The sequence below is a fragment of the Cynocephalus volans genome, chromosome 1 (genome assembly GCF_027409185.1).
Source record: "Cynocephalus volans isolate mCynVol1 chromosome 1, mCynVol1.pri, whole genome shotgun sequence".
In the NCBI taxonomy this organism is placed as follows: Eukaryota; Metazoa; Chordata; class Mammalia; order Dermoptera; family Cynocephalidae; genus Cynocephalus; species Cynocephalus volans.
The window spans coordinates 180,771,208-180,795,292 of record NC_084460.1 but is presented as its reverse complement, the minus strand read 5'-3'; the positions used below and the strand labels follow the sequence as shown (position 1 = coordinate 180,795,292).

The following is a 24,085-nucleotide window of genomic DNA, read 5'->3' as shown; positions in this document are numbered from 1 at the left end:
GTCTCACTGGAAGAGAGAACATGCTTACCTTTTAAAGCATAGGCATTGAAATTTAAGTAACAAATGACATCAATATAAGAAATCTATAAACATGATCTCCTCAGTGGTTTCCAGATAATAGACATTATTGTCTACATGCTTATTCAGTCAGTTCTGTTCATATGTGGTTGCCCTCTGTTGAGTGATTGACTTCTGCAGTCTCTATTTGGAAAACTTAACAGAAGTTTGTTCCATTTTCACTTTTCTTGAGCTTTTTTAGTTGAATCAATATCTATTTAACACCTAAACTGTGCACTCTTAAGGTAGTAAGTAACATCACTCCTTAACGCATAAGTTTTACAAGCCTGCAAAGTGCTCCTATTTATAATTTGTTAGAATTTATCTTCTATCATGAGATGCATAAGTAAATACAGTTGTGGTCATTGTGTCTCTTTAACCAGTATTTTCAAGATGTGAAATTAACTCAGAGAAAAATCTTTCAGTGGAAGTGAATATACTTCATTGAGGTCATTTTCTCAAATGGACATTTCAATAATTGTCAAAGTCTGACAATTTTGAGTTCATGACTTTAACCAGAAATCAATTTATACCAATGTATTAAGCAATCAATGTTATGATTAAAATTATCAGGCTTCCTTATGTGTTACATTACCTTGCCAGGTTTGTAAGTGAAAATAGACTTTTTATCTTTATTTATTTCACTTATAATTAAATCTAGAGTAAATTTTATGACTAGTTTTAATGCAAAAAGTATATTTTAAGGTATCTGAATATACTGTGTTGCCTTTTTCTAAGAAAAATCCTTCCTTTAAATGCTTCTATTAAAAAGTAAAGAGAACTTGTTTGAAGAATACATTTTTGTCAAATTATTATAAAATACATTTCTTCTCTCTCTATCTTTTCTTAAAACTATTCCTTGTAAGTGAGATTATATAGCAAAGATGATGAACCAGCTGTAAAATTACAACTACTACCACATAAACATGATATCATCACACTTCTTGGTGTTGGAGGCCATTGGGTAACAACAGAAGAAAATCTTCAGGTATAATCAAAAACAATAATTCATTACCATTACTCCAAATGGATCTATTTAACAAAGAATAATGCCTAGAAGTCTCTTTTGAGGCAAAGTATGGCTAAATTAATATAAATTCTGAATTATACCCTATGTTTAAAGAAGCATAGCTTTTTTTTACATTAGCAACATGTTGACCAAAATGTTGAAATACTGCCTAGTAGAGGAGTTTGTTCAAATAGAATGAATTACAGTTTTATTTAGTGACTTGCAAGAAGTAACTTCTGAATATTTTAATTGTATTTCAAATAGCAATTTTTCTTAGTAATAAACATTATTGTTGACATATACTTGGCAAAATATTTCTGTATCAAATTATCACAATTCTCTATGCAAATTGGATTTATTATATATGTATATATATGTTATTTCCCAAAGTTATATTCTTCAACAGAATTCTAATTAAATATTCATATCATGGCTGATATGCTAATACCATAATTCTCATACACCAATCTTCATTGATTTTCCAACATCCTCATGAAGATAACTGGTAAGTAGTAGCCAGAAACAATGCCTGCTCACATACACACCCCACCACTTTATTGCCAAGATTCTAGATTGGCCTTGTATCTGCCCTATAATTACCACTTTGCTTTTTCATCATTTGTACCATGAAATAGAAAAGAAAACATTATAGTTTCCATGTTGTTGTTAAAGTTTTTGTGCTGATTATTTATGATTTGGACATGATTTAATCTGTGTAGAAGTTTTTCTGGCTCAAGATACAAATCATCATTTTGCTGTTAAAATCCCAGTAATTGATCAGTCTTTGTTTATTTTATCCAAGTTGGATCCTCCAGATAGCCATTGGCTTTTCCTCAAGGGAGCAACAGTGGCTTTCCTTAATGACGAAATTTGGAATTTGTCAAATGTACAGCAGGGAAAATATCTTTATATCCTTTTTTTCTACTGACTTGAGTTTTTGGCTTGAAATTTTCATTGTATTCTACTCATAAGTTTTTTCATTATGATAATAAGAAATAATAATAGTAGCAGTTAACTTTGATTGAGTATGCCAAACAATGTCTCAAGTGCCTTGCAGGAACTAATTCCTTTAAACATTAAAACAATTATCCCTACTTTACAGGTGAAGAAACTAAAGCATAGAGAGGTTAATATATGCCCAAGGAGGCAGCTAACAAGTGGCAGAACAACAATCACAACCAAGCAGTCTTGTTCCTTTCTGAATAGGAGATAAACGATACGATACGATACGGGAAAGGTTTTGTTTTGTTTGTAACCTGACATTAGGGAAATCACACAGGTCACCTTGTGAGGTTGCACTCTTAATCCCATTATGGTGCTCTTGCACAAAGCATTTCAGAATGCTTATCTAAATTAAAGAGTTTGTGGAGTGTTTTTATAAATATCAGTGCTAGGAACTCTTCATCAAATGAGGATGGGTTTGATTTTTAAAAACAAATCAGAGACAAATCTGGTGAATGAACCCAGATCATTCCAGTTTTGGTAAAAGTAATTAAAATTTTTCCTGTGAGAATATGGAAGCAATTCCAAAATGAAGGGTCCAAACCTCCAACCCCTGGCTCGAGACAACACCACGCTCAGCCAGTAAGTGCACTGGCCATCCCTATATGGGATCCGAACCCGCGGCCTCGGCGCTAACAGCACCACACTCTCTCAAGTGAGCCACGGGGCCGGCCCCTAAGATGACTGTTTTAAAGGCAGTTACACTTGATAATGTTATATTGGATGAAAAATATGTTCTCATTACTTGATAGAGTATGTGTGTGTGTGAAGAAAGAGATTTGCATAGCCTTACATTTATCTTCACTGAATATTATACTTTACTTTTGTTAAATGTGTGTAGTTATATATAGGTGATGTGTACAAAGGCCAACACCTTTTGGGAGCAATGACAGACTTAATTCAAAGCTTTGAATAGTAATGTGTAATTAGTTTACTGCATGTGTTGAGTTTTAAGGAGATTTCAAAACCCTTCTGTGTAGTGAGTGTGAGTTTAAAGTATTTTTTTTTTTTAAGGCTAGTCAAAAGTTGAAAGAAGGTATTTCTGATTAAATATTTTCCTAGTAACTTTGGAAAATAAGCCTTTTTTTTTTGTTTTGGTAACGGAGATCGAACCCTGGACCTTGGTGTTATCAATACCGTACTCTAACCAACTGTGCTAACCAGGAAGTCCAGAAAATAAGCTTTTAACTTTCTAAAAAAATTTTTAATTAACTTCATTTTTAAAAAACTTAAATGTCCAATAACATTGGAATTATCAAGAATAACATGAATTAAAAAGAAAATAAAATTTCAGCTTGAGTGTTGTGTACAGTAAAAAAAAAAAAAAGAATGGGGATGCTAACAGTAGAGAATACCATGTAGCTGTTAAAAGTAACATTGGTTTGTATGTTTTGAATCTTACATGTTGGAAGCTAGGCTGACTGTTTTGCCTGTGTTATGTAACTTAATTCTCTCCAAGCCTCCCTCTCAATAAGGTGATTTTAACCTATTTGACAGATTCCTAGACCTGACTGAAACATGACATGTTTATATTTAATAATGTTATACCAAAATCAGACATATACACTATACACACTCACACACACAGATGGCAATTTCATTAACAGAGGTAGAGAGAGAACTTGTAGGGATGTGAATATGTGAATTAATATTCTTTAGTTACTTTTTAATAATTTTTAAGGGCTGGCCAGTTCGCTCAGTTGGTTTTGAATGTGACTTTCATCCTCACTTGTGCAAACCCCTCTCATTCAGTTCACATGAGTAGTTGCTGCTTGTGGTTTAACATAGATAAGTCCTTCCAACTGTGTGATTCTATGCCATAAATAATTCTACAGTACTAGTTATTACATAAATTCTTGATCTCAATAACATAATTTCAATTAAATTACCAAGATAGATTTTTTCTTAATTTTTACATCATTTTCTGATTCTGTTAGTGACATATATCAAATACACACACAATCTAACATTTCTGCAAACAAATTTTGAGCCTGTTATCGACCAGATTAGTCAATAAATGTGCACCTAAAGAGTTTAAGTGCTGAAATTGTTTTTAACTAAAAATGCCATTCATAGTGCAGAAATGAAAACTAGACACTATTCCATTTACCATCCATTGAGATAATGGTGGTCACACTTAAGACACTGGGCTTGCTGCTGTCATCACTTGTCCTTAGAATTTGGCTCTATTATACCACCAACTCTCTCAAATTATTTCCCGGTTTGAGAGGTAAACTTGACAGCTTATAGAATTTCTGTAACTTAATATTTTGAATTTCTGAGTGTAATACTTTTTTAAAGAAGTGATCTGCCTAGCATCTTCCGCTTATTGAATGATTTTATTTAATCTTTCATCCTTTTCATTGCCACCTTAACAATCCTTCCAGCTACGTATCTTAAAAGATGTGATGGAGAAGTTATCAACTGGTGTTTTTAGGTACGATAAAGTAACCAAATCATTGTTTTTGTTTATTTTTCTATTCTGAAGAAGACAAAGGCAGGAATTTCCATTTGTATTTTTTATATTTTACAGTATACCTATTGTCTCCATATTTTATTATTTAGTTTAGATAAATAGTTGCTCTTTAATGTTTCTCAAAGTGTATCTGGTGGTTCACCAGTAAGTAGCCCCAAAGATAGAAGTGGATTGTGAGTTTTCCTCACTCCTATTCTATACCTCACTTTTTTCTTTTCCTCATCACACCCCTCCCAGAGCAAACTGAAATAACTAACTCATAGCTTGAAAAGAGAGAAAAGTACGATTTTTTTTTTTTAAGTTGGATATGTTTATCATAGGGAGTGGATAAAGTAGCTATTTTTTTCCCTTCAAAACTCAACCACTTTTAATAGTAGAAACACTAATGGACAAGTTTGTTTCAAGTAAGAAAGTAATAGAATTGAGTTGTAACAATTGTCGGCTACCATCCTATGCATTCCACTCATCTTTAAGTAGACCTGACATTTCTAATAATTTCATTCTTCCTCAGACCTCAGTTGGATGAACCCATTCTACTATATGAGGCAAAAGTTTCCATGGAAGTTGTTCAGAAAAATCAAGGAAGAAAAAAGCAAGTTGTTCAATTTTAATTTTCATCTTTCTCAGACCTCAGTTGGATGAACCCATCCCAGTATTTGAAGCCAGAGTTTTCCCTGGAAATTGCTGAGAAAAACCAAGGAAGATACAAGCAAGTTGTTCTGTTTTTAAGCATGTTTTCCTGCTGTCTAAAAGAAGATGCCCAGTTATTTGACGTATTTGAAAAGAATCACTGTGTAAACTATCAAGATAATTTTATAATTAACATCTAAAGGGAATATTCTTTTTATTGTTTATATACATTTTGCCTCTGCTATAAAATTCTTTCCATGAAGAAAACTACCGCATCCAGCAAAAGCCATACTACTTTACTGATAAAGTTCTTATAGGCCTTTGCTATACTGTCAAAATAACGTTATTAATTTTGTATCATTCCCATTCTCAACACCTTCCTTCCTTAGCAAGCCTTTGCTGTCATACTGTAAGCATTTGAGTATATTTTCAAGTCTCAGAGGACCTAGCCCATAGCAACTGAAATTTTGTGTTTTCAAATATTCATTCACTCAGGGTTTCCCCAAAATCAAACAAGAGGATTACAGAGTAACTCGTCAGTGGCAGCTGCAGTGTTTGCGTGGAGGGCCGGGATGGCCAGGAATTGGGGAGTGGAGGGTTGTCCGGAAGCTGCACTGGCATAGCAAGCATGCTGATTTCTAATCTGGGGATTGGGGGAAAGAGGCTCAGGGCCCTCTCGCTACCTCTTGACGTTGCTACTGCGCTCTGTAAGTTATTGAAGCAGCAGCCCACCGCCGCAGCTCAGGTACGATGTTTCCTTTTCATCCAGGCGCCATGCCCTGGGCTGATCACATCCCTGCTGCGGACTTAAATAGCGTTCAACTATCTCCGAGCCCAACAGGGTACTGTACATCGATGCCCTGGATCGCGTACTTCACAGCGTCATAACACCTGGCGACTGGACTAAGGCCAAGGACCGGAAGGAGCGCCTGGGGCACCCCTGGGCCAGGGGGCGGCGACAGCCTCGGAGGAGCGCAGCCAAGGGCGGGGCCTCCCGGCCGGGCCAACACGCACGCTCCGCGCGGCGCCACGTCGGGGGCGGGGCCGGCGCGCGCGGGAAGTGCCTGCGGGGCGGCCGGCGGGCTTCAGCCGCCGCGAGACATGGCTCTACCTGTCCCCGGCTACTCGCCCAGTTTCAAAAAACCGCCCGAAACGCTGCGGCTCCGACGGAAAAGGGCCCGGAGCCGTGGCCCGCCCCCCTCCCTGACCCCCGAGCTGCCGCAGCCGGCGCCTCGCCGCTCTGCGCTAGCGGTCGGGGTACCCCTACGCCCCTTCCCGGCCTCAGCGGGCAGAGGTGGCAGCGATGGCGGCTCGGCTGCTATCCGGCGGAACCCCTTCGCCCGCCTGGACAACAGGCCGCGGGTCGCCGCAGAGCCCCCCGATGGGCTGCCCCGCGGCCAACAGGAGGCGCCGGGCCTGGTGAGTGTTCGTGCCCGGCAACCGAGGGGCCCTTGTCTTTCGTGCTCGGTCCAGCCGTGAAGTAGGGATGGAAAGTTCTCGCGTTCCAGGCAAAGAAGTGGGCGCGAAGTTTGAGCCGCCTGTGGCCTTGGGGTGCCCTGCATTGGGAGCGGCTTCTCTTGAAAGTCTGGTTCGTGGGAAGGGTGCTCCGCAAGCTGCCCCGCTGCGGGGATGTGCTCACCTGGGCCGTGTCGCGTCCTGAGGGAAGTGAAGGACGCCGGAGCGCGCCACCCTCTCCGAGGTTCGGCTCGGAGGCCTCCTTTAGAGGCCTTAGAGATAAGTTGGAGGATAGATCCAAAAATCATCAGAACAGCCATCCTGGAAGGCGGCTGTTCGGTGAGGAAAATTACGAGACCCTGCTTTTCCACCATGATTCAGGGCCTCCCTTCTCTCACGTACTCAGTTATTCTGGGGATGGAGGAATGTTGAGGATTCATGGAGACAATTTTTTAAACCTCAGTGTTTAGATTCTAGTCAAGAAAATGACTTGCTATGGGAAGAGACGTTTCTTGAAAGAACAACCGTAACTGAACCACCACAGGTAATACTTCTAAAATATCATTAGAATGTGTTTTCTTATAAATTCATACTTCTCAGAAGCATCTTGCTTGGAAAGTAGTTTCACAGAGAGGCTTGAGAGTGATCATCTCTACCAGGGTTGAAAAGATGTCAGCAGTCAATGTAAATGCCTTCGTAAGATATAGTAATGATGTCTTTAATAGCACGGAACACTGAAGTAGACATAGTAGATGTGGGTTCTTCCTTCTACCGCCAACAGTTTTTAACAATCTTCTTCCTTGGATAGTGACGCCTCCAGCTCATCACTCAGAGCCAGCCCATTCAGGCTAAGCTACTTTTTGAACTTAGTCCTTTATCACATCTTCAAACCATATCCCCAAATTCACCTCCACAGGTTGTGACCTGCACCAAACCTCGCTGCCGCCTCTTCCCCAACACACACACACACACACACACACACACACACACACACACACTTTCACACTCACACACACTGTCTCACTCACTCTCACTCTCTCACTCTTGCTTTCATTCCCCAAGTACTTCTGTTTTGGTAGTTTGAGAAATACATAGTTTGTCCTTTTGTCCTTATGAGAACAGGCTAGAAGAGTTCCCCAAGATCCACTCTCCTTTCCTTGTAAATAAATGGCTTCCATATAGTCTGTTAGAGATAGTTGCCCTTTCTGATGTTTTGATGATGTCACCAGAAAGAATCCTCGTAATGTAGAGAATATTGACTTAAAAGGACAACAAAACAGGTTGTGGGAAAAATTTTGAGGTCAGGAAATGTTTCTAAGTTACCTGCAGGAGGAGCAGCTTGGTCTTGGTTCAGGAGTTTTTGAGGCTTAAAAGGTGCTTTTTAAAGTATTTGGAAGATTTCTACTTTGATAGTAACATCTGTAGTACTATAAACAACTGTGTAAACTAAAAAGTGAAATCTGTTTCTCTGCCAGCACCACCCCCAACAAGAATTCCCACTTCCCAGAGGTAACCACTGTGAACCGTTTAGTATAGCTCCTTCCATACTTTTTGACACTGTGTAGTATATTTTTAATGTTATTTATCATACAGTTCCAATAATTTTGACATTTTAATGATCATGAGTATGTTAATTGATAAAATACTTAGGTTGAAGTTTTTTTCCCTTGATTTTCTGTTAATTTTTGTGTTCTTTGTTTTCTTAAGACTCCACACGCATCATTTTCTGAATCTGATATTCCACCCTCAGAAAGTACTGAGTTACCTGTAGACTGGAGTATTAAAACTCGACTTCTTTTCACCTCTTCTCAACCCTTTACCTGGGCTGATCATTTGAAAGCACAGGAAGAGGCCCAAGGTCTTGTTCAGCATTGTAGGGCAACAGAAGTTACTTTGCCTCAAAGTATACAGGTAATTCTGAAATAAATAGCCATGTTTTAAAGTAATAAGTGGAAAATGGCCTTCTCTCTAAAATATTGAGACATTTCCTTTCATTAAGTTTTTCTTCCCTGTACTGGCCAGCTGTCTCCCCCCGCCCCCCAAAAAAGTTTTCCTTCTGACATTTAAAGACACAAGGATGGGAAGTTTTGTTTTTCCCAAATAGTACTTTTATACAGTTTTTTTTTTTTTTAATCTGATTGAGTAACTGCCCTTTAAATTTAGAGATTTAATTCTCAGGAGTCCTAAGAATTAATCAGTGTTGCAGGCAGGTATTGTTTGAACTAAATAATTGTTCTCTAAGGCTCTTTGGGACAGAAAAATAAGGAAAAGAAATGAAAAGCAATTGAGTAGGATTGCAAAAGCAGATGGATTTTATTTTCTTGTGTAGTATACTGCTTTTTATATGCACCGATTCTTGCTACCTGGGTAATGGTTTGTTGTAAATTTAGTGGGATTAATGAGTTTCAGAATGGTTTTAGAGAAATACAGTTATATTTCTGTACATTGAAGCATCTCATCAACTCAAACTTGGTTAAAAAGGATAACTTAAGGGAGGTGTTAGTACATACATCTTTACCAATAAATGAATCCAGATTTGTGTCTTATCAGTGTTTACTGGCTACTTTTTGAAAGTGTTTTTGTGGGGGGAGGGCATGTGAATATAGTGTTACCTACACATACTCCTACCCCTCATTATATCATTATAAAAAAGATAGTTGTCGTTCTTAAAGATGATAGAGACAAGGGAATGATCCCATCATCTATGTTTGTTTTTCTTCTGACATACGTTTTAACAGAGTGTAATTGCTGTCCAGAAAGTTTTTCCCAAACAAGGATAAACTGCATTTTAGCCCCATAACAGTTATTAATGCTCTCCTATAGAAAGCAATATTCTTTGATGAAGTATTTGATATATTCATTGTCTCATTAATGAAATTCTCATTTTTTTTGGGACTAAAACCACCCACTTTCACCTCTGGATTTTAGGATCCCAAACTCTCCACAGAGCTCAGATGTGCCTTCCAGCAGAGCCTTATCTATTGGCTCCACCCTGCCTTGTCTTGGCTACCACTGTTCCCTCGTATTGGAGCTGATAGAAAAATGGTTGGAAAAACAAGCCCTTGGGCATATGATGAAACCATGCAACACGGTTTAATGAGTGACTGGTAAGATAAGTAAAAAACTTGTGCGATCCATTGTGAATTTTTATTTTAGCAGTTTTCTCTCCTTACTGTGTTTGTGATGTGGAAATATATAGTGGTAGAAGGACCTCTGTGTCCTTCTGAATTTCATCTAAAACCTAATAACCAACATTTAAACTGTTTACTTTCTTTTTAGCTCTTACTCACTTTTTATCCAGTTATGGAAGGTATATGTGTTTGATAAATATATATAGACATAATTCTTTAATGTTACTTCTTGTCAATAGCTGCTTCCTTTCTCAGCAGAAGTTGCTGAAAGTCAGCAACCAATTATCAGTTAAATTTTGTTTAAAGAAAAAATAGTATTTAAGTGGTAAGCATTATTTGTTAAAGTGTTGAGGAGTCATCAAAAAGTCCCCATTACGTATTTTAGTCCTTTAAAGGCAAGTTGTATGTAATCTCAAAAATTCAAACCAGTATCTAAAATACTTGTGTTGTGTTTTAAACCAGGTGAGTATTAAACTGCAAAATTAAATTTTAGTTATTAAATGTTTAATAATACCTGAAGAAAATCTTTTTTGCTCTGTAGGTCTGTAAGCTTTACTTCTCTGTATAATCTGCTGAAGACAAAACTTTGCCCCTATTTCTACGTTTGTACCTATCAGTTTACTGTCCTGTTCCGAGCAGCAGGATTAGCAGGAAATGATGTAGTCACGGCTGTCATATCTCCTACGACTAGAGGTTTAAGAGAAGCTATGAAAAATGAAGGTAAAAGTTTAGATTTAAAATGAAAATACACCACTATATAGTAAACACTTGCCTTAAAAGCTAAAATTTAAATTGTCTTTTACCACTTGATTACCATTTGATTTTCTGTTATTTTAGAAAATGTATTATTTCTTCATTTCTATTTTTTTTTTTCCTGCAGTTATTTAAACTGTCTTATACATAGCTTTAAGTTCATGGTGTTTCCATCTCTGATCTCTAAAGTAAAACACATATTGGGCCAGAAAGTCACTACCTGAATATACTCTTATAGAAGCTCTCTTACAATACAAAACTACCTACCCACTTAATAACATGACTGTCTTAAATGGGTCAATCCATTAGTAGATTATGAAATCTACAAGAATACTTTTAAAAGTTTGTGGAAAAATTGAATTAATAGATAATATGAATCCTTCCATGAACTTTTTGAAGATCCCTTGTATTTAGTGGGCCCAATCAGCACTTTTTAAAAAATGAACCAGAATACAGTATAATTTATGAGACATGTAGTATGTATTGTTTCCTGAACCTTTTGTTTCAGGGAGATATTTGTGTGTTTATATGTCACACTGCTATCAAGAAAGCTTGAAAACTACTGCCTTAATAGATCAAGTGTAAAAACTCACATTTCAAATTTCATATACTCTAAAAGTATGCACACCTGTTAAATACTTTCAGAATAAAACTCAGTTACATTTTTCTTTTCTCATCTAGGTATCGAATTTTCTTTACCTTTAATAAAAGAAAATGGCCATAAGAAGAAAACAGTTGGAACAAGCATGGAACACAGGGAGTATGTGATTAAAATAACCTTTTACATCATCCAGTGACTTATGGACTCTGTGAAATAGATTTGTAGAGGTAACAGGTTTGTGAAATGGGAACTCTAACTACAGCAATTTCCTAGGGAGCAAGCAATCAGTGATGAGGATGAAGAGGAAAGTTTTTCTTGGCTGGAAGAGATGGGTGTGCAAGATAAAATTAAAAAGCCAGACATACACTCTATCAAGCTGTATCCTTTCAGTTGCTGTTAACTAGAACTAATTTTGATTGAATTAAGTTAGTGAGCAATTTAACATTGACTGGCAATTTTATATATGTGACTGTAATCTTAAATTATCTTCAGAACATATTAAAACTAATTCTCCATTATCATGTTAAATAACAAGCCCCTAAGTATCAATAAACTGTGAACTATGAAGTTTTTTTCTTTTTCAGTGAAAACATTCCCGTTTGGTTAACTTTGTAAGAGAACCTTTTTTTTTTTTTTTTTTTTTTCCTGACCGGTAAGGGGATCGCAACCCTCGGCACGGTGGTGTCTGCACCACGCTCAGCCAGTGAGCACACCAGCCATCCCTATATAGGATCCGAACCTGCGGCCTTGGCGCTACCAGCGCCATACTCTCCCGAGTGAGCCACAGAGCCTGCCCAGAGAACATATTTTTGGCTAAAGAAACTAGTTTTTGTTAGTGTCAGTTTTTAGCAAATTCAGATTGTCAACATATTGATTCAAACATATATCTTGTGATTGTAGTAAAGAGGGAGTTGCAAAAGCATTTCCATTATGTTATGGAGAAAAAGGGTCCCAGGTGATTGAGAATTTAAAATAACTGCTATCCCCATTGGTGTGGGATTTGCTTTTGCAAGTTTCCTTGATTGTCATCCTCAGGTGTAAAGAAAAACATGAAGTACAAATGGATCACAGACCTGAGTCTGTTGTGTTCATAAAAGGCATCAACACCTTTACTTTGCTCAATTTTTTGATCAACTGTAAGAGTCTAGTTGCTACCTCTGGTCCACAGGCAGGACTTCCACCAACTCTCTTATCTCCTATAGCTTTCCGAGGTGCCACAATGCAAATGCTTAAGGTAATAAAAAGAAATTCTACACTTCACCAATCCCCCATCACCTACCTTCTAAGAAGTACTTTTCTTGATAGGAGAAATTCTTGTTTTTTACATTCTTAGCATTTGTACTTGGTGCATGCTTTGTTTTTGCTTTCTTCCTAATAAAAAAGGAAGTCTTTGATATAAGACAGTTATATCAAATTATGTGAAAATACGTGAATTGTATGAAATTCTTTTTATTTGGATTATATGAAAGTAATTTCTTATTGAATAAAGCGTAATTGGCAACACAAGCATTTTGGTGTTAATTTCTTTTGCCATTTAAGGAAATTTGCATAATCTTTTTCATTTCTTCACTATTGAAAATACATAGCCAAGTGTATTATGTTAAATTGTAGTAGATGATCTTAAAAATATGATCATGGCTAAGTGAAAAGAATCATATTCATGTTATTGAAAAAATACGTGTAAATACAAAGTATATATATGTAATACTAATAGCAATAGAATTAATGTTTTCCCAATATTTTGTATTGATAGTGTATTACTAAATCAGATACTATGTGAAAAAATGATATTCTCTATAATATACGTCTACTAAAAAATCTCACAACATGAAGGAGAGTACACCAGAGACTTTGAGAATTTACTAAACATTTTTACTCACGTAACATTGTTTTGATGTCTTAAGAACTTATTTTGTTCCACAACTATTTAAAGAGAGGAAGCTTGAAATGAAAATGTATTGAGTATATTTTTAGCTAGGGGACAGAAGCTTGAGAGATAGTGATCATAATTTTCTTTTTTTTTCATGAAGGCACGAAGTATAAATGTGAAGACACAAGCTTTTTCTGGATACAGAGATCAATTTAGTTTGGAAATTACAGGTCCTATCATGCCTCATTCTCTACATTCTGTGACCATGTTACTCAGATCTTCACAGAGTGGGTCTTTCTCTGCAGGACTGTATCCACATGAGCCAACTGCTATATTTAATATCTGTCTACCAGTGGATAAAGTACCAGATAAGGTAAGTAGGCCCCTATAAACAGACTGTTTTAGTTGTAACTAGTTTCCTCACACTAGCTGGAGGAAGTAAGTTATTTATGATGAGACAAGTTTGTTTCCACTGTTATTACTTGATTTTATCAATTATGAATTAATAAGAGGAAGGAATGTCTATATACATTGCCTTTGTAAGATATTCAGGTCATATTCGTGACTAAAGAATTTCCCAAAACAAAAAAACAGACAACTTACTTTGTCCTCTCAGATCCAAAACTTTTTAATAGTGCTTGATTCCTTTATACTTTATGGAAGCATAATTTACTATGGAGTAATTAACTTAACCATATTTACCTTTAAGTTTGAACATATTTAGGTTTCTCTTTAGAGGGAATAAAGACCTTTGAAATTGCCTGATATTTGTCAGTTTGCCAGACTGGTAAAAAATAATCAACATTAGTATTTTGGGATTTTGTCAACTCTGCAAAAATTCTTAGAAACAGCTTCTATTGATATAAATTACGTGAATGAGCCATTTATTTGTCAATGTCTCCATGGTAATTATTAAAATCTGAGTGTTCAAAGAAATTGTGCTCTTTACTGACTTGTATAATAATCTCTCCACAGGAGGTTGTTCATAAGGAGCTTGCTAACTGTGGATTGCACCCTAAGACTCTGGAACAACTTAGTCAAATACCATTACTGGGGAAGTCATCTTTACGGAACGTGGAAATGAGTGACTACATTTATTATTGGAGATCCTGAACACCAAAGTAAGCCTAAAAGGAATCTTTGAGGAAAAAAGCCTTCTAGCAAAGAAATTCAAGATTTTTATACCTTTGGCTTTAAAGTTCATTTTGGAAGTTAAAGGAATATACTTATGAATATTGAAATGTTTATAAACACTTTCTACATTAGTTTATTACAGCATTAAGGTTTTAATCAACATTTTGTTTTTACTATTTTCAGGTTAGATTTTCAGATATGAAGACAACTCAGACTTTTTAAAACTTCAAATAACTTGAATGAAAATTCTATATCCCTACAACCTAATTGTAAACTGAGTAGAAAACAATGTCAGTGTTTTCTTGCAAATGGGAGATTGAGGCTAAATCTGTAGCAGTTAATTTACTTAAGACTACCAGCAGGTTCTTGTTTTATAAAGGTAGGAAAAAAATGTAGACAATATCAATCGAGCTAATTGTTGATACTTCCACCTTAACATCTTTCCTACTAATTTTCTATTCTAGTTTCATGCTTTTTTTTAATGCATGTTAATTCGGATTAAAGTATTTTGTATTACATATAGAATAGTGTTGAGTTGTGAAGTATACTCAACTATCATGGTAAAGTAGTACTTGGTGTGCTTATAGGTATTTTATGTGTGCATGTGTGTGAGTGCATGTGTGTATATTCAAAATTTTTTAAATAAAAGTGCTTAGAACTCAAAAATATTCGGTAAAGAAATAATAGTATTTAGTGAAGTATGTGTTCACTTTATATTCCAGAAAATAAAACACCACGTTTATTTCAGAGAAGTTTGTATTTGGGCCTTAAGCTTTTGAAAATAAAGTTTAGAGACATAGCATATGAATACCACTGTAATACACATGAAATATTCTATCAGACCCTAAAAATTAACATAAATTTAAACTTTCTCATAGTCAACAAAATAGTGGCTGTTGCCAATTTTATTAGATAAGATGGTTACAGCATTTTTATTATTATTTTATATCTATCTAGGTGTAGCTGAAGTTCAAAATGCACATCAAAGTAAAACTATATCACAACTCAATGCCATACTAAATGTACTTGGCCTCTGCAGTAGAATTCTAATCAGACTTCATTTTAACTCCCTTCTTATGACTCAAGTGGCTTTAACAGGAACGCAGGACTTAGTGCTGTTCATCACACAAAACATACCACTTTTTTATAACCTCTACAAAATTTTAAGGGGAGATGGTGGCAATTAGCCCTGTGGAACAGATCTTGCTTGATTACCTCAATAACACTGGCCCAGTATCTGTCCAGCAGAACCCATTGTGAAATAGTACAAGGTGCACAGCCCTTCACTGATTACAGGCAAGTGTTACAGCAGCCTAGCCATAAGGAAGGGGAGTTACATCATAGTACAAAATACAGTATAAAAGCGTTATTTAACATTCCACACTGAATATTACTGATGCCTTCAAACAATCGTTTGGATGTTAGCCACTTAAACAAATACATCACTAAGGTAAACAATATAAACATACCAAAACCCTGTATGGTTAAATACAATTTCCATGGTACAAAAATCAAAGCCTGGAGATGTTTGTACAGATTTTTTTTTACACAATGTTTTAAATTGCCAAATATTTACAACATTAAAGAGGAAATACATTGTGATGCAGAGTAAAATTATCTGAAATGATTAATATAAAACCTCAATCTATCTACGTGAGGCACTCCTGAAGCAAGTGGCATTAGCCATGAGGTCCTTTGGTACAAGGCCCATTGCTTGAAGAACCACAGTAGCTGCTGTGGCTTTAGCATGCTTCTTATTAGGGCTGGCAAAGCTGGGCTGGTAAGCGCTTCCATTTATCAATACCTATTCAAGAAAAACATACAATTGGGCTGGTAAGGGCTTCCATTTCTCAATACCTATTCAAGAAAAACATACAATAAGAACAGCATCAAACTTTAATATCTATTAGCTTTGTATTTTTTCACTAAATGCTAGAAAAATAACTATAAAAATATAAAACCCATACTATGTAAGTGAAATTAATCTCAACCCAGAAGAAACACATCATTTAGAAAAAGGGATTGCAAATTTAGAGGTCTCCAAATAGAAAAAGTAAAATCTGATAAAAGTACTAAATTACTAGAAAATATTAAATTTTGTCCCCATTTTTCCCTCTTAAGGTTTTATAAATGAGATATTCACAAGTCATGTTAAAGCACCCTTCAATGTTTAAAAACCCCACCACTCTACCCACACATATATATATACCCCAACCCACCAACAGAGTATTAATCCTGTGATCATATAATGCTTACCCTCACCCTCTAATACTAAAGTCACCAAATTAATGAATATATACAATTAATGCAGAAATTCATATTTACCCTAAAGAGAAAATGTTTGCGATGATCAGGGCCACTGTCATGGACCAAGAGAAATTCAGGTGGTTGCCACCTTCTCTTATTACAGATTTCCATCAAAGCAGACACAGGATGTTTGCCTGCGGAGGAAAAAAAATAACCAGTTATAAATCATTTCATCCACTTTTGCAACAAATTATGAATTCAAGATCATGGTGGGGGCAAGAGGAAATTCAAGTGTAGCCTCACCTGATAGATCTTTCATTGCAGCCGAGAAGTTCCCAGACCTCTTTTGTGCTCTTTCTCCTACTGCAACAAGACCTTAAAAAAAAAAAAAAATGCCAAGCCATTGTTCACAAAATAAATTTCCAAGCATCATTTTAAATTGTAATATAGAAAAACAATCCCTCTGTAGGAGCCTGAACCTCAATTTATGCCTTCAAATAATTCAACGGATTCCTACTACACTTGATTTCTATATCAACCGTAACTTTTCCTTTGCTGTATTTCAATGTATACGTTTATACTTTATAAACTATGGTATTAGAAACTGTATAAATATCAAATGTTCACAAAATTAAAAATTTAATATATGAATACTGATACAAGTTGAGTGCCATATAATTATCAACATCTCCAGGTCTATTTCTTTAGAAGTTTAAAATAGCTTATTATTCCAAGTAATTTCTACAGTTTTCCTATCTCTTAACAAATAATGATCAGTTAAGAGTACATGCCAAAAAAGGTTAGGATTGTAAACTTCCAAGAAAAAAAAATGTGTATATATATTTCTCTCTCTCAAGGATAAATGAGTCCCTTTTTTCCTCAGAACATGCTCCCTTTCTGACAACAAATGTGACATGTTCTCAAAATATAAACATAACTGCTCTGTGTAACCTCCTCCACAGGTTTATTACCAAGGGATTAGCTATATTATTAACCCAAAATAATACTTTCCCTATTTCCATATATAGAGGAAAAATTTCAACCACTCCTCTGCCAATTCCATTCTAGCTGACATAAACTTTCCCAAACCTGTCCTGGGAAATGGGTTCTCAATTGATACCCAGGCCATGTTGCACAATTCAGGAAGAATACTCCCTGGAATTATGTGATATATATTTTGTGCAGAGCCAGTCAGTTTCCAAATTCCTTAAGACAGATTAATTGTTGAAATTAACTCTTTGATTACAAAGATAAGGAAAATAAATCCTAGTTTTAAATTGTCCAATTTTTAAAAATCAGGCTTAAACAAGTTATTAAAATCATACTGAGCTGACAGACCCAGACCCTTGTTATTCCACTTAGAACATTATTCCAAGAGAAGAAATTACTTAAAAGATACCAAGTGGCTGTTACCTATAGGTACTAAGCATGTATTTAATACTTAGCAACTACATATAGGCTATATAGGACACACCCCTCATATCTGAAGGCAGAAGCAAAATACAATCAATGATAAAAGTTCTAAGGTGCCCTAAAACAAGGCAATATGAAGAGGTGATGCTGTTGTCAGCAGTTGGTTGTCTCTTCTACAAACCTAACCCAACCACTGAGCTTGAAAAGAGGATAAGCAAAAAAAAAAAAAAAAAAAGTGTGAAGTGCAAACAAAACAGCACTCTAATAGGAAATGAGGAAAATATTTAAAATAGCAAAAAAAAAATTCTAAATGTAAGGACAAGCATATGGTCACCATCGAGAAAACAAGGAATTCCACTTTTTAAACATGAAATCTAGTTAAAATTATAATCATTTAATCACATATACTCACATTTTCATAATATTCAGCAACTACCATGATAAAAGTTGCCATTTAAAAGCTCACACCATTGTCTCTATATTTAAGTAAAAATAAGCTGTGTGTGAAAATGGGTTAAAGTTTTTTCTGTCAAGTGGCTGTACATATACAAGAAGTAGTGCTTTGAGTTCAGGATCACGGATCAAAAGATTGTATAAAAGGTAATGAAACCCTAAATGATAAAAAAGATGAAATAAAACATTCTGGGAAAGAACTTACCTTTTCGGTCTGTCTTAAAATCAACTAGGATAGGTTCCTTATTTCCTTCTTTGTTTTTTCCTAATCCTTCTCCTTCTCTCCAGCCCATTTTTCTCATCAAAACGGCTCCCATTCCTCCAGTTACCGGGGCTGCTCTTAAGAACTGATCCTATCCAAAGAAAGAAAGGTAAAATGTCCCCATTTTACAATTAGAACTTGACTACAGAACTCACTGGCAACTTTCTAAAAAGTGGAATCTTATTTTACTTCTAGATCTGTTATAGTTACAGCAATTAAACTTGAATGCTTCTGTACTTAATACATACTGTAGTGTGTTTATTCTAGTTATTTTCATATTAACATAATAGTATTTTTAAAGTCAAGCAAAGCAAGTAAATAAATGGCAGTTTTAAAACAGTGGCCCTCATGCCCCCCTCCAAAAAAAAAAAAAAAAAATTAGAACACTCCTGTTTTCGTCCACTATTTAGGTTCACTGGTATCTCTTCTTAGCTTGCAAAATAAAAAGAAGGCAGTGTTAAAACAGTCAGTATTAATTGTCCCAGGTACCTAGTTTATGAATAAAGCCCAGATAACATTTAGAAATAGTTTGGACACTGAAGAATACTGTTGTCATCCAAAGTTTTCTTCCCCATTCTACTATAAAGCGAGTATAAATATTTTACTTAAAAAATCCCTATGAAGTAAAAAGATAACTCTTTAAAATAAATTAACACAGTAATATACATAGAAGATAACCACATAAAATACCCTGTAAGTACACCAAAATGAATTTGAATTCTTTTAAAACCTAGCTTGATGTTAAAAAGACTTTTAAAAAACTCCTTAAATGTTTACATACCTAGGCCTCGGTAGCAGCAGTGTTGTGAATAGTACGGCTGGCACTGACCGGGGCAAGAAGTCAGCTACAAGGATTTGGCCCTGAAACAAGTTTCCATACAGAGGGGTGAAAGTTCACAGGTTATTCTGTGAACAATCATCTCTCTTGTATCCAACCCACTGAACCGTAATTTCCATCAAAGCAGCAAACCACTTAATGTCCTAAGATGCACATCTATACACATTAGCATGGTCAACAGTTGATTATTTTCACGTTAAGACATATTCAATGCCTCCTTTTTAAAGGGCATCCATGTACATATAACAGACAGTACTGAATTCTACTGTTGATCTTTATGGCCATTTTTTAAAGAATTTGAAACATCTACAAATCATGCTTTATTTCCACCAGTTATCAAATTTTACATTTATATTCTCTAGCAAATATATACTGAAAGTCATTAACTTATCAACAGAGGGAGTCGAAAATTAACGGTAGCAAAAGGAAATAGTATGCATTATCATTTCCAATATTGATAAGTTAATACTAAATGTAAAAAATCATGTTTTTACACAGTCATAAAACTATGATCTTGTTTCCCAGCTTTATAGTTAAATGCTGGGGAGAAAACATGCCAATGACATGTGACTAGACATTAAGTTCAACAAGGTGCTCTGATGGAAGGAGGCAGCTGTGGAGGTAAAAACATACCCCTGGTTCAGTTCCTTATTTGGTGCAGGCCATGCAGTGTAGTTGTATAAAGAGAAAAGTTAGCTGATGCTTGGATATCAACTGCCTTGATGCTACACGCCTAGAGTGACTTTTACTTACTTCCAGGTTCATCCGCCCCTCTTTTCCAGGAAACACTCCTAAAAAAAAGGGCAACTGTGCAGAGTACAATATAAATCCCCAAATAACCCAAATTTCCAGTTTTGTTTCCATTCTCTAAGAGCTTCATCTGTTTCTTTACCCAGTGTGTATGCAGTTCACAAAAAAAGCTGATTGAGACCACAAAGAAACACTATTTTATCAGGTCATGTCCAAATCATTTCAGTTCAAAAAATAAAGGTTTTTTAAAATTAATAACCATTTTAAATGTTTTACTGACAAATGAGAATACTCATAAAACTATCATTCTTTTCCATCTAAAAATATACTGCAACAAACTAAAAACATGGAGATGTTGGCACTCCTTGTGGTTTTTTAACACATAAAGAGGGTGTTGGGTTATACTAAAGCAAGGAAAGCCAAATGATCACTTGAACAAATTTTGTAATAACAGTTCAACAATGAACAGACAGACAATACTTGTGATAATTTAACAGTGAAGATACATGTTAAATTTTCAGTTGTCTACTGTTCTGGTCCATTTTCATAAGATAGTGTTCTTTTCTTAATTGATATTAGCAGCAAATATTCTTCAGTAATTCTACACAAAGGGATTTTTTCCTGAAAGCATTGTTTTCTGTAATTTAAAATTAGGCCTGATGAACAAATCTTTTACCTAATAATTTAACAAAATTATTTGATTCCCAAAGTATAATTTTACATAAAATATGAAGACAAAACTTTTTAAAGTTCCTACTAAACTATAAATTACTTATTTAAAATCTGCAAACTTCCTACAAGACTGAAAATACCAAAAAAAATTATTTTAGGGGTAAGTTTACAGGGAGCCAATTGAATCACTGAATCATTGACTTTGTAAAAGTTATTGACGTTAACATATTTAGAAACCTACAAACATTATGGATTAGCACTTCATTATACAAGACTACGTTCAAATTTTGCAATGGAAGCATATTCAGAAGTTTCTACCTAGTATTGTATATAACTGCATATCATGTGCCTAATTAAAAACATCCATAAGCTTCATGTCTAACTTACTGAAATACTGAGTACTTGGCTTCAAGACTAAATAGTATTAAAGAATAAAGCTGTAAAGAAAAAGATCTACATTTACAATTCTTCCACTGAGATGAAAACCATTTCTGAATGCTCTCCAAATCACTTTCATACTTTTATCTGTAATATAAATTAGTCCGAAATTAATCCAAACTTAAAATATTTTGCTAGATTATCTCCTTTTTTCCAACACCAACCCCCAGAAAACTACATAAGGTCATAATTTTTTTAATGAATCTGACTGTGTACTCACTATTCATATATTAGTGCAACTATTTCCCAAAATAGGCGAAATGATATATGATGATTTATATGTGATGTTTTATATTAATTTGTTAATAAGAGGATCAAAGAGATAAAGCTATCAAGACTGAAGTAAATGTTATATTTTAAATGTCTAAAGCAACCAATATCTCCTTTTTTTCAGAAATTAGCTCACGTGCTGGCACTCATCTAGTTCTCCATCAGTACCCAACACATTACTGATAATCACTCTCTGAGGCAGTAATATCTTTGAGGCAGTAATAAGGACTTGTCTCCACTTGACACTTAGGAGACTTTGAAATTCCAAAGAATTACTTGCCCACGATCACACAGGGAGTCAGGAGTACAGCAGGATAGAGAAACCTTCCCAATCCATTAGACCACGCAGCCTCCCAGTTTCAGCTCTGTTATGTTGCCAGTACTCCTGAAACAAATTTCCCATCACCCATCCAACCAAGCCATGTCCCTTCAACAAAATGCATTTCTTCAGAAAGCCCTTCTTAACACCTATGACTCCCCCAACAAAATGAGGCAGCCATAGGTGGAGTTCACAGGTCTTACTGCAGGAATCTGAAACCAGGTGCACCTACATCTTCATAGCACGAGGTGTCCGTCCTCTCCCTTGATTTTAGGTCTTATAAATCCTGTTTTTTCATGAAAATCGGCGGTTTTCCAATTGAGCCTGTGGATCACCAGAGGCCACCGGGGCCTAAATGATGGTCCACAGATGATAATCCTCCCCATCAAGCCCACTTCACCACTATCACCCCACACTCCAGCCATCCTCCCCCAGTCTTCCAGTCCCATGGCAATATCACCACATGCAGTGCTAACACTACGTCCTCCCAACCACTTGCTATCACCGACAGCTGACAACCAGAGGGTCCTGGGGCTGGAGGACACAAGAGGAATGAGAAGTAGGGGGCCAAGGGATCTTACAGGAAGGTACAGGCACTAATGAAGGGGCAAGGATAGAGGAATAGAAAATTAGGGCGATAGAGGGCTCTTGGGGGCAGTGATCCACCAAAAATAAACCTGAAATAAAGTATCCCATGGTGAAGAAAAATTTGAGAACCACTCCTTTGAAATGATTACGTTGGTAGTCCAACAGGAACTGTGGAATATTATGAACAGCACCTGAGACACTGTTAGCATTCAAAGCATAGTTAAATAAGACTACCCCCACCAAAACCAGCAGTAGCAAAATATAATAACAACAACCTCGGAATATAAATTGAGTGGCTCTTGAGCCACATTTATACATTTGCCATTGTCTCATGAATCAGGTCCATCTTCAGTGTCCATCCTAGAGCATATACACACAGGAAATTTACTCAGGAACTTTGGTTAGTCACTGACATATTTAATAAAACATTTTTGAAAAAACTTCAATTTTGTACTTTGACACTTTTGTATGTACAATTATTGTGTACCTTTTTAATCCAGGCTTGGGCACCAGTATTAGCCAATTGTTCTTGTGTCAGAACCTGTACTCCTGTACTTCCTGTGAACTGGCCAGGAATAGAGTTCAGCTGAGCCCAGGCATCAATCTGAAGAAAAGAAGTCACTTCGATTAACTAAGTAAAATTACCGACCTGATTAAAATGCCACTGGTAGTATAATTCACTAAACGAAAATGGTTTAGTTCCTGTAACTAAATAACATACTTAATATTCAGACTTAATAAGACTTAAGTATTCAACTTTTAAAGCAAAATAATAATCTATACATATTTAAAGTTAAACATTTTCCTAAGCCTTCCAAAATTTGAAGCAATTTGATAATGTTCAGTGAATCCCATTAATAACAAGATTTGAGATATATCTGACAACTAAAAAGCAGAGTTATAATACTCATTCTTCAGAATATTACACAAATACATAAAAAATGTAGTAAAGAGCCCATATGGCAAAATGATCCCCACCCCTCCCTCCCTACCTATTCTCAGAGAAATGCATTCTAATAAATGTCATGACAGTTTGATTTTTCAGTTAATTACTTGCTTTGAGATAACACAAATCCAGAAAAATTCACAACATGTACTTAAAGAATAATATAGTAAACTGTTCGCTCAAATACCTAAAACAGCTTTTTTAAAAAACTGTGCTGTCAGTCACTAACAATTTATTTTGAGAGTTAAAGTATCAGTTGCCATTTATTCAGATTTTATTTACTGAACACCTAGTATTATCAGCAATGTACTTCCTGTCTGAACATGTACTTACTGCCTCTATATAGATTTACCATAGAAAACTAGGTAGAAGAGAAATCAAGAAACTGTCCATTGTTAAAAGCATAGACAGGATTCAGATAGCCTGGGTTTGAATCCCAGTTTCCCCACTTACTAGTTGTGTGAACTTGGGCATTACTTAACCACTCTTTTCCTCAGTTTACTCAGCCAAAATATGAGAACTAATAATATCTACACATTTCCTCATAGGGCTGTTGTGGGTATTTAGCTATTTTTATATACCAGACTGTAAGCTCTATGAGGGCATAGAAGTTTTTCTATTTTGTCCTCTCAAGAAATAGCTCCTGCCACATAGTACATAATAAACATTTACTGAATAAATTATCAGATCCCAAATCACTTTCATTTAAAGTAAGCCATTTAATTAAGATAAATGATTTATATCACAACTCAACCACCTACTTAGTGAAAT

The 24,085-nt window shown here is 35.6% G+C and overlaps 3 protein-coding genes across 9 annotated transcripts in view; 2 read left to right on the top strand and 1 right to left on the bottom strand.

Moving 5' to 3' along the window:
• Positions 1–5,441, top strand: part of CRYZL1 (crystallin zeta like 1) — a 31,187-nt gene extending 25,746 nt beyond the window's left edge. For 2 of the 3 annotated variants that reach the window (XM_063105077.1, XM_063105060.1), the window contains 4 exons: positions 924–1,045; positions 1,869–1,974; positions 4,460–4,505; positions 5,056–5,441. In XM_063105077.1, the coding sequence (XP_062961147.1) occupies positions 924–1,045; positions 1,869–1,974; positions 4,460–4,505; positions 5,056–5,155 (374 nt within the window). In that variant the 3' untranslated portion in view covers positions 5,156–5,441. The remainder of the gene's footprint in view (positions 1–923; positions 1,046–1,868; positions 1,975–4,459; positions 4,506–5,055) is intronic. The other variant, XM_063105069.1, reaches the window with a different exon arrangement.
• Positions 5,442–6,220: 779 nt separating this feature from the next.
• DONSON (DNA replication fork stabilization factor DONSON) lies at positions 6,221–14,867 on the top strand. 3 transcript variants are annotated; one of them, XM_063108324.1, is made up of 11 exons: positions 6,221–6,593; positions 7,093–7,173; positions 8,337–8,540; positions 9,558–9,736; positions 10,302–10,480; positions 11,195–11,273; positions 11,388–11,492; positions 12,150–12,348; positions 13,145–13,357; positions 13,960–14,105; positions 14,302–14,867. In XM_063108324.1, the coding sequence occupies exons 1-10, from the start codon at positions 6,276–6,278 to the stop codon at positions 14,095–14,097; spliced, it is 1,695 nt and encodes a 564-aa protein (XP_062964394.1). In that variant the 5' UTR covers positions 6,221–6,275; the 3' UTR covers positions 14,098–14,105; positions 14,302–14,867. The 3 variants fall into 3 exon arrangements, with proteins under 3 accessions (XP_062964394.1, XP_062964405.1, XP_062964414.1); XM_063108335.1 differs by lacking the exon at positions 7,093–7,173 and having other exon boundaries at positions 14,302–14,866; XM_063108344.1 differs by lacking the exons at positions 7,093–7,173; positions 8,337–8,540.
• Positions 14,868–14,986: 119 nt separating this feature from the next.
• The window catches only part of SON (SON DNA and RNA binding protein), a 31,595-nt gene continuing 22,496 nt past the window's right edge, over positions 14,987–24,085 (bottom strand). The window contains exons 8-12 of one of the 3 annotated variants that reach the window (XM_063108275.1): positions 22,856–22,972; positions 18,437–18,584; positions 16,669–16,740; positions 16,444–16,559; positions 14,987–15,922 (exon numbers count right to left, since the gene is read on the bottom strand). In XM_063108275.1, coding sequence (XP_062964345.1) covers positions 15,764–15,922; positions 16,444–16,559; positions 16,669–16,740; positions 18,437–18,584; positions 22,856–22,972 — 612 coding nt within the window. In that variant the 3' untranslated portion in view covers positions 14,987–15,763. Of the gene's footprint in view, positions 15,976–16,443; positions 16,560–16,668; positions 16,741–18,436; positions 18,585–19,186; positions 19,355–22,855; positions 22,973–24,085 lie in introns of those variants that run through there. The other 2 variants (XM_063108284.1, XM_063108293.1) reach the window with 2 other exon arrangements.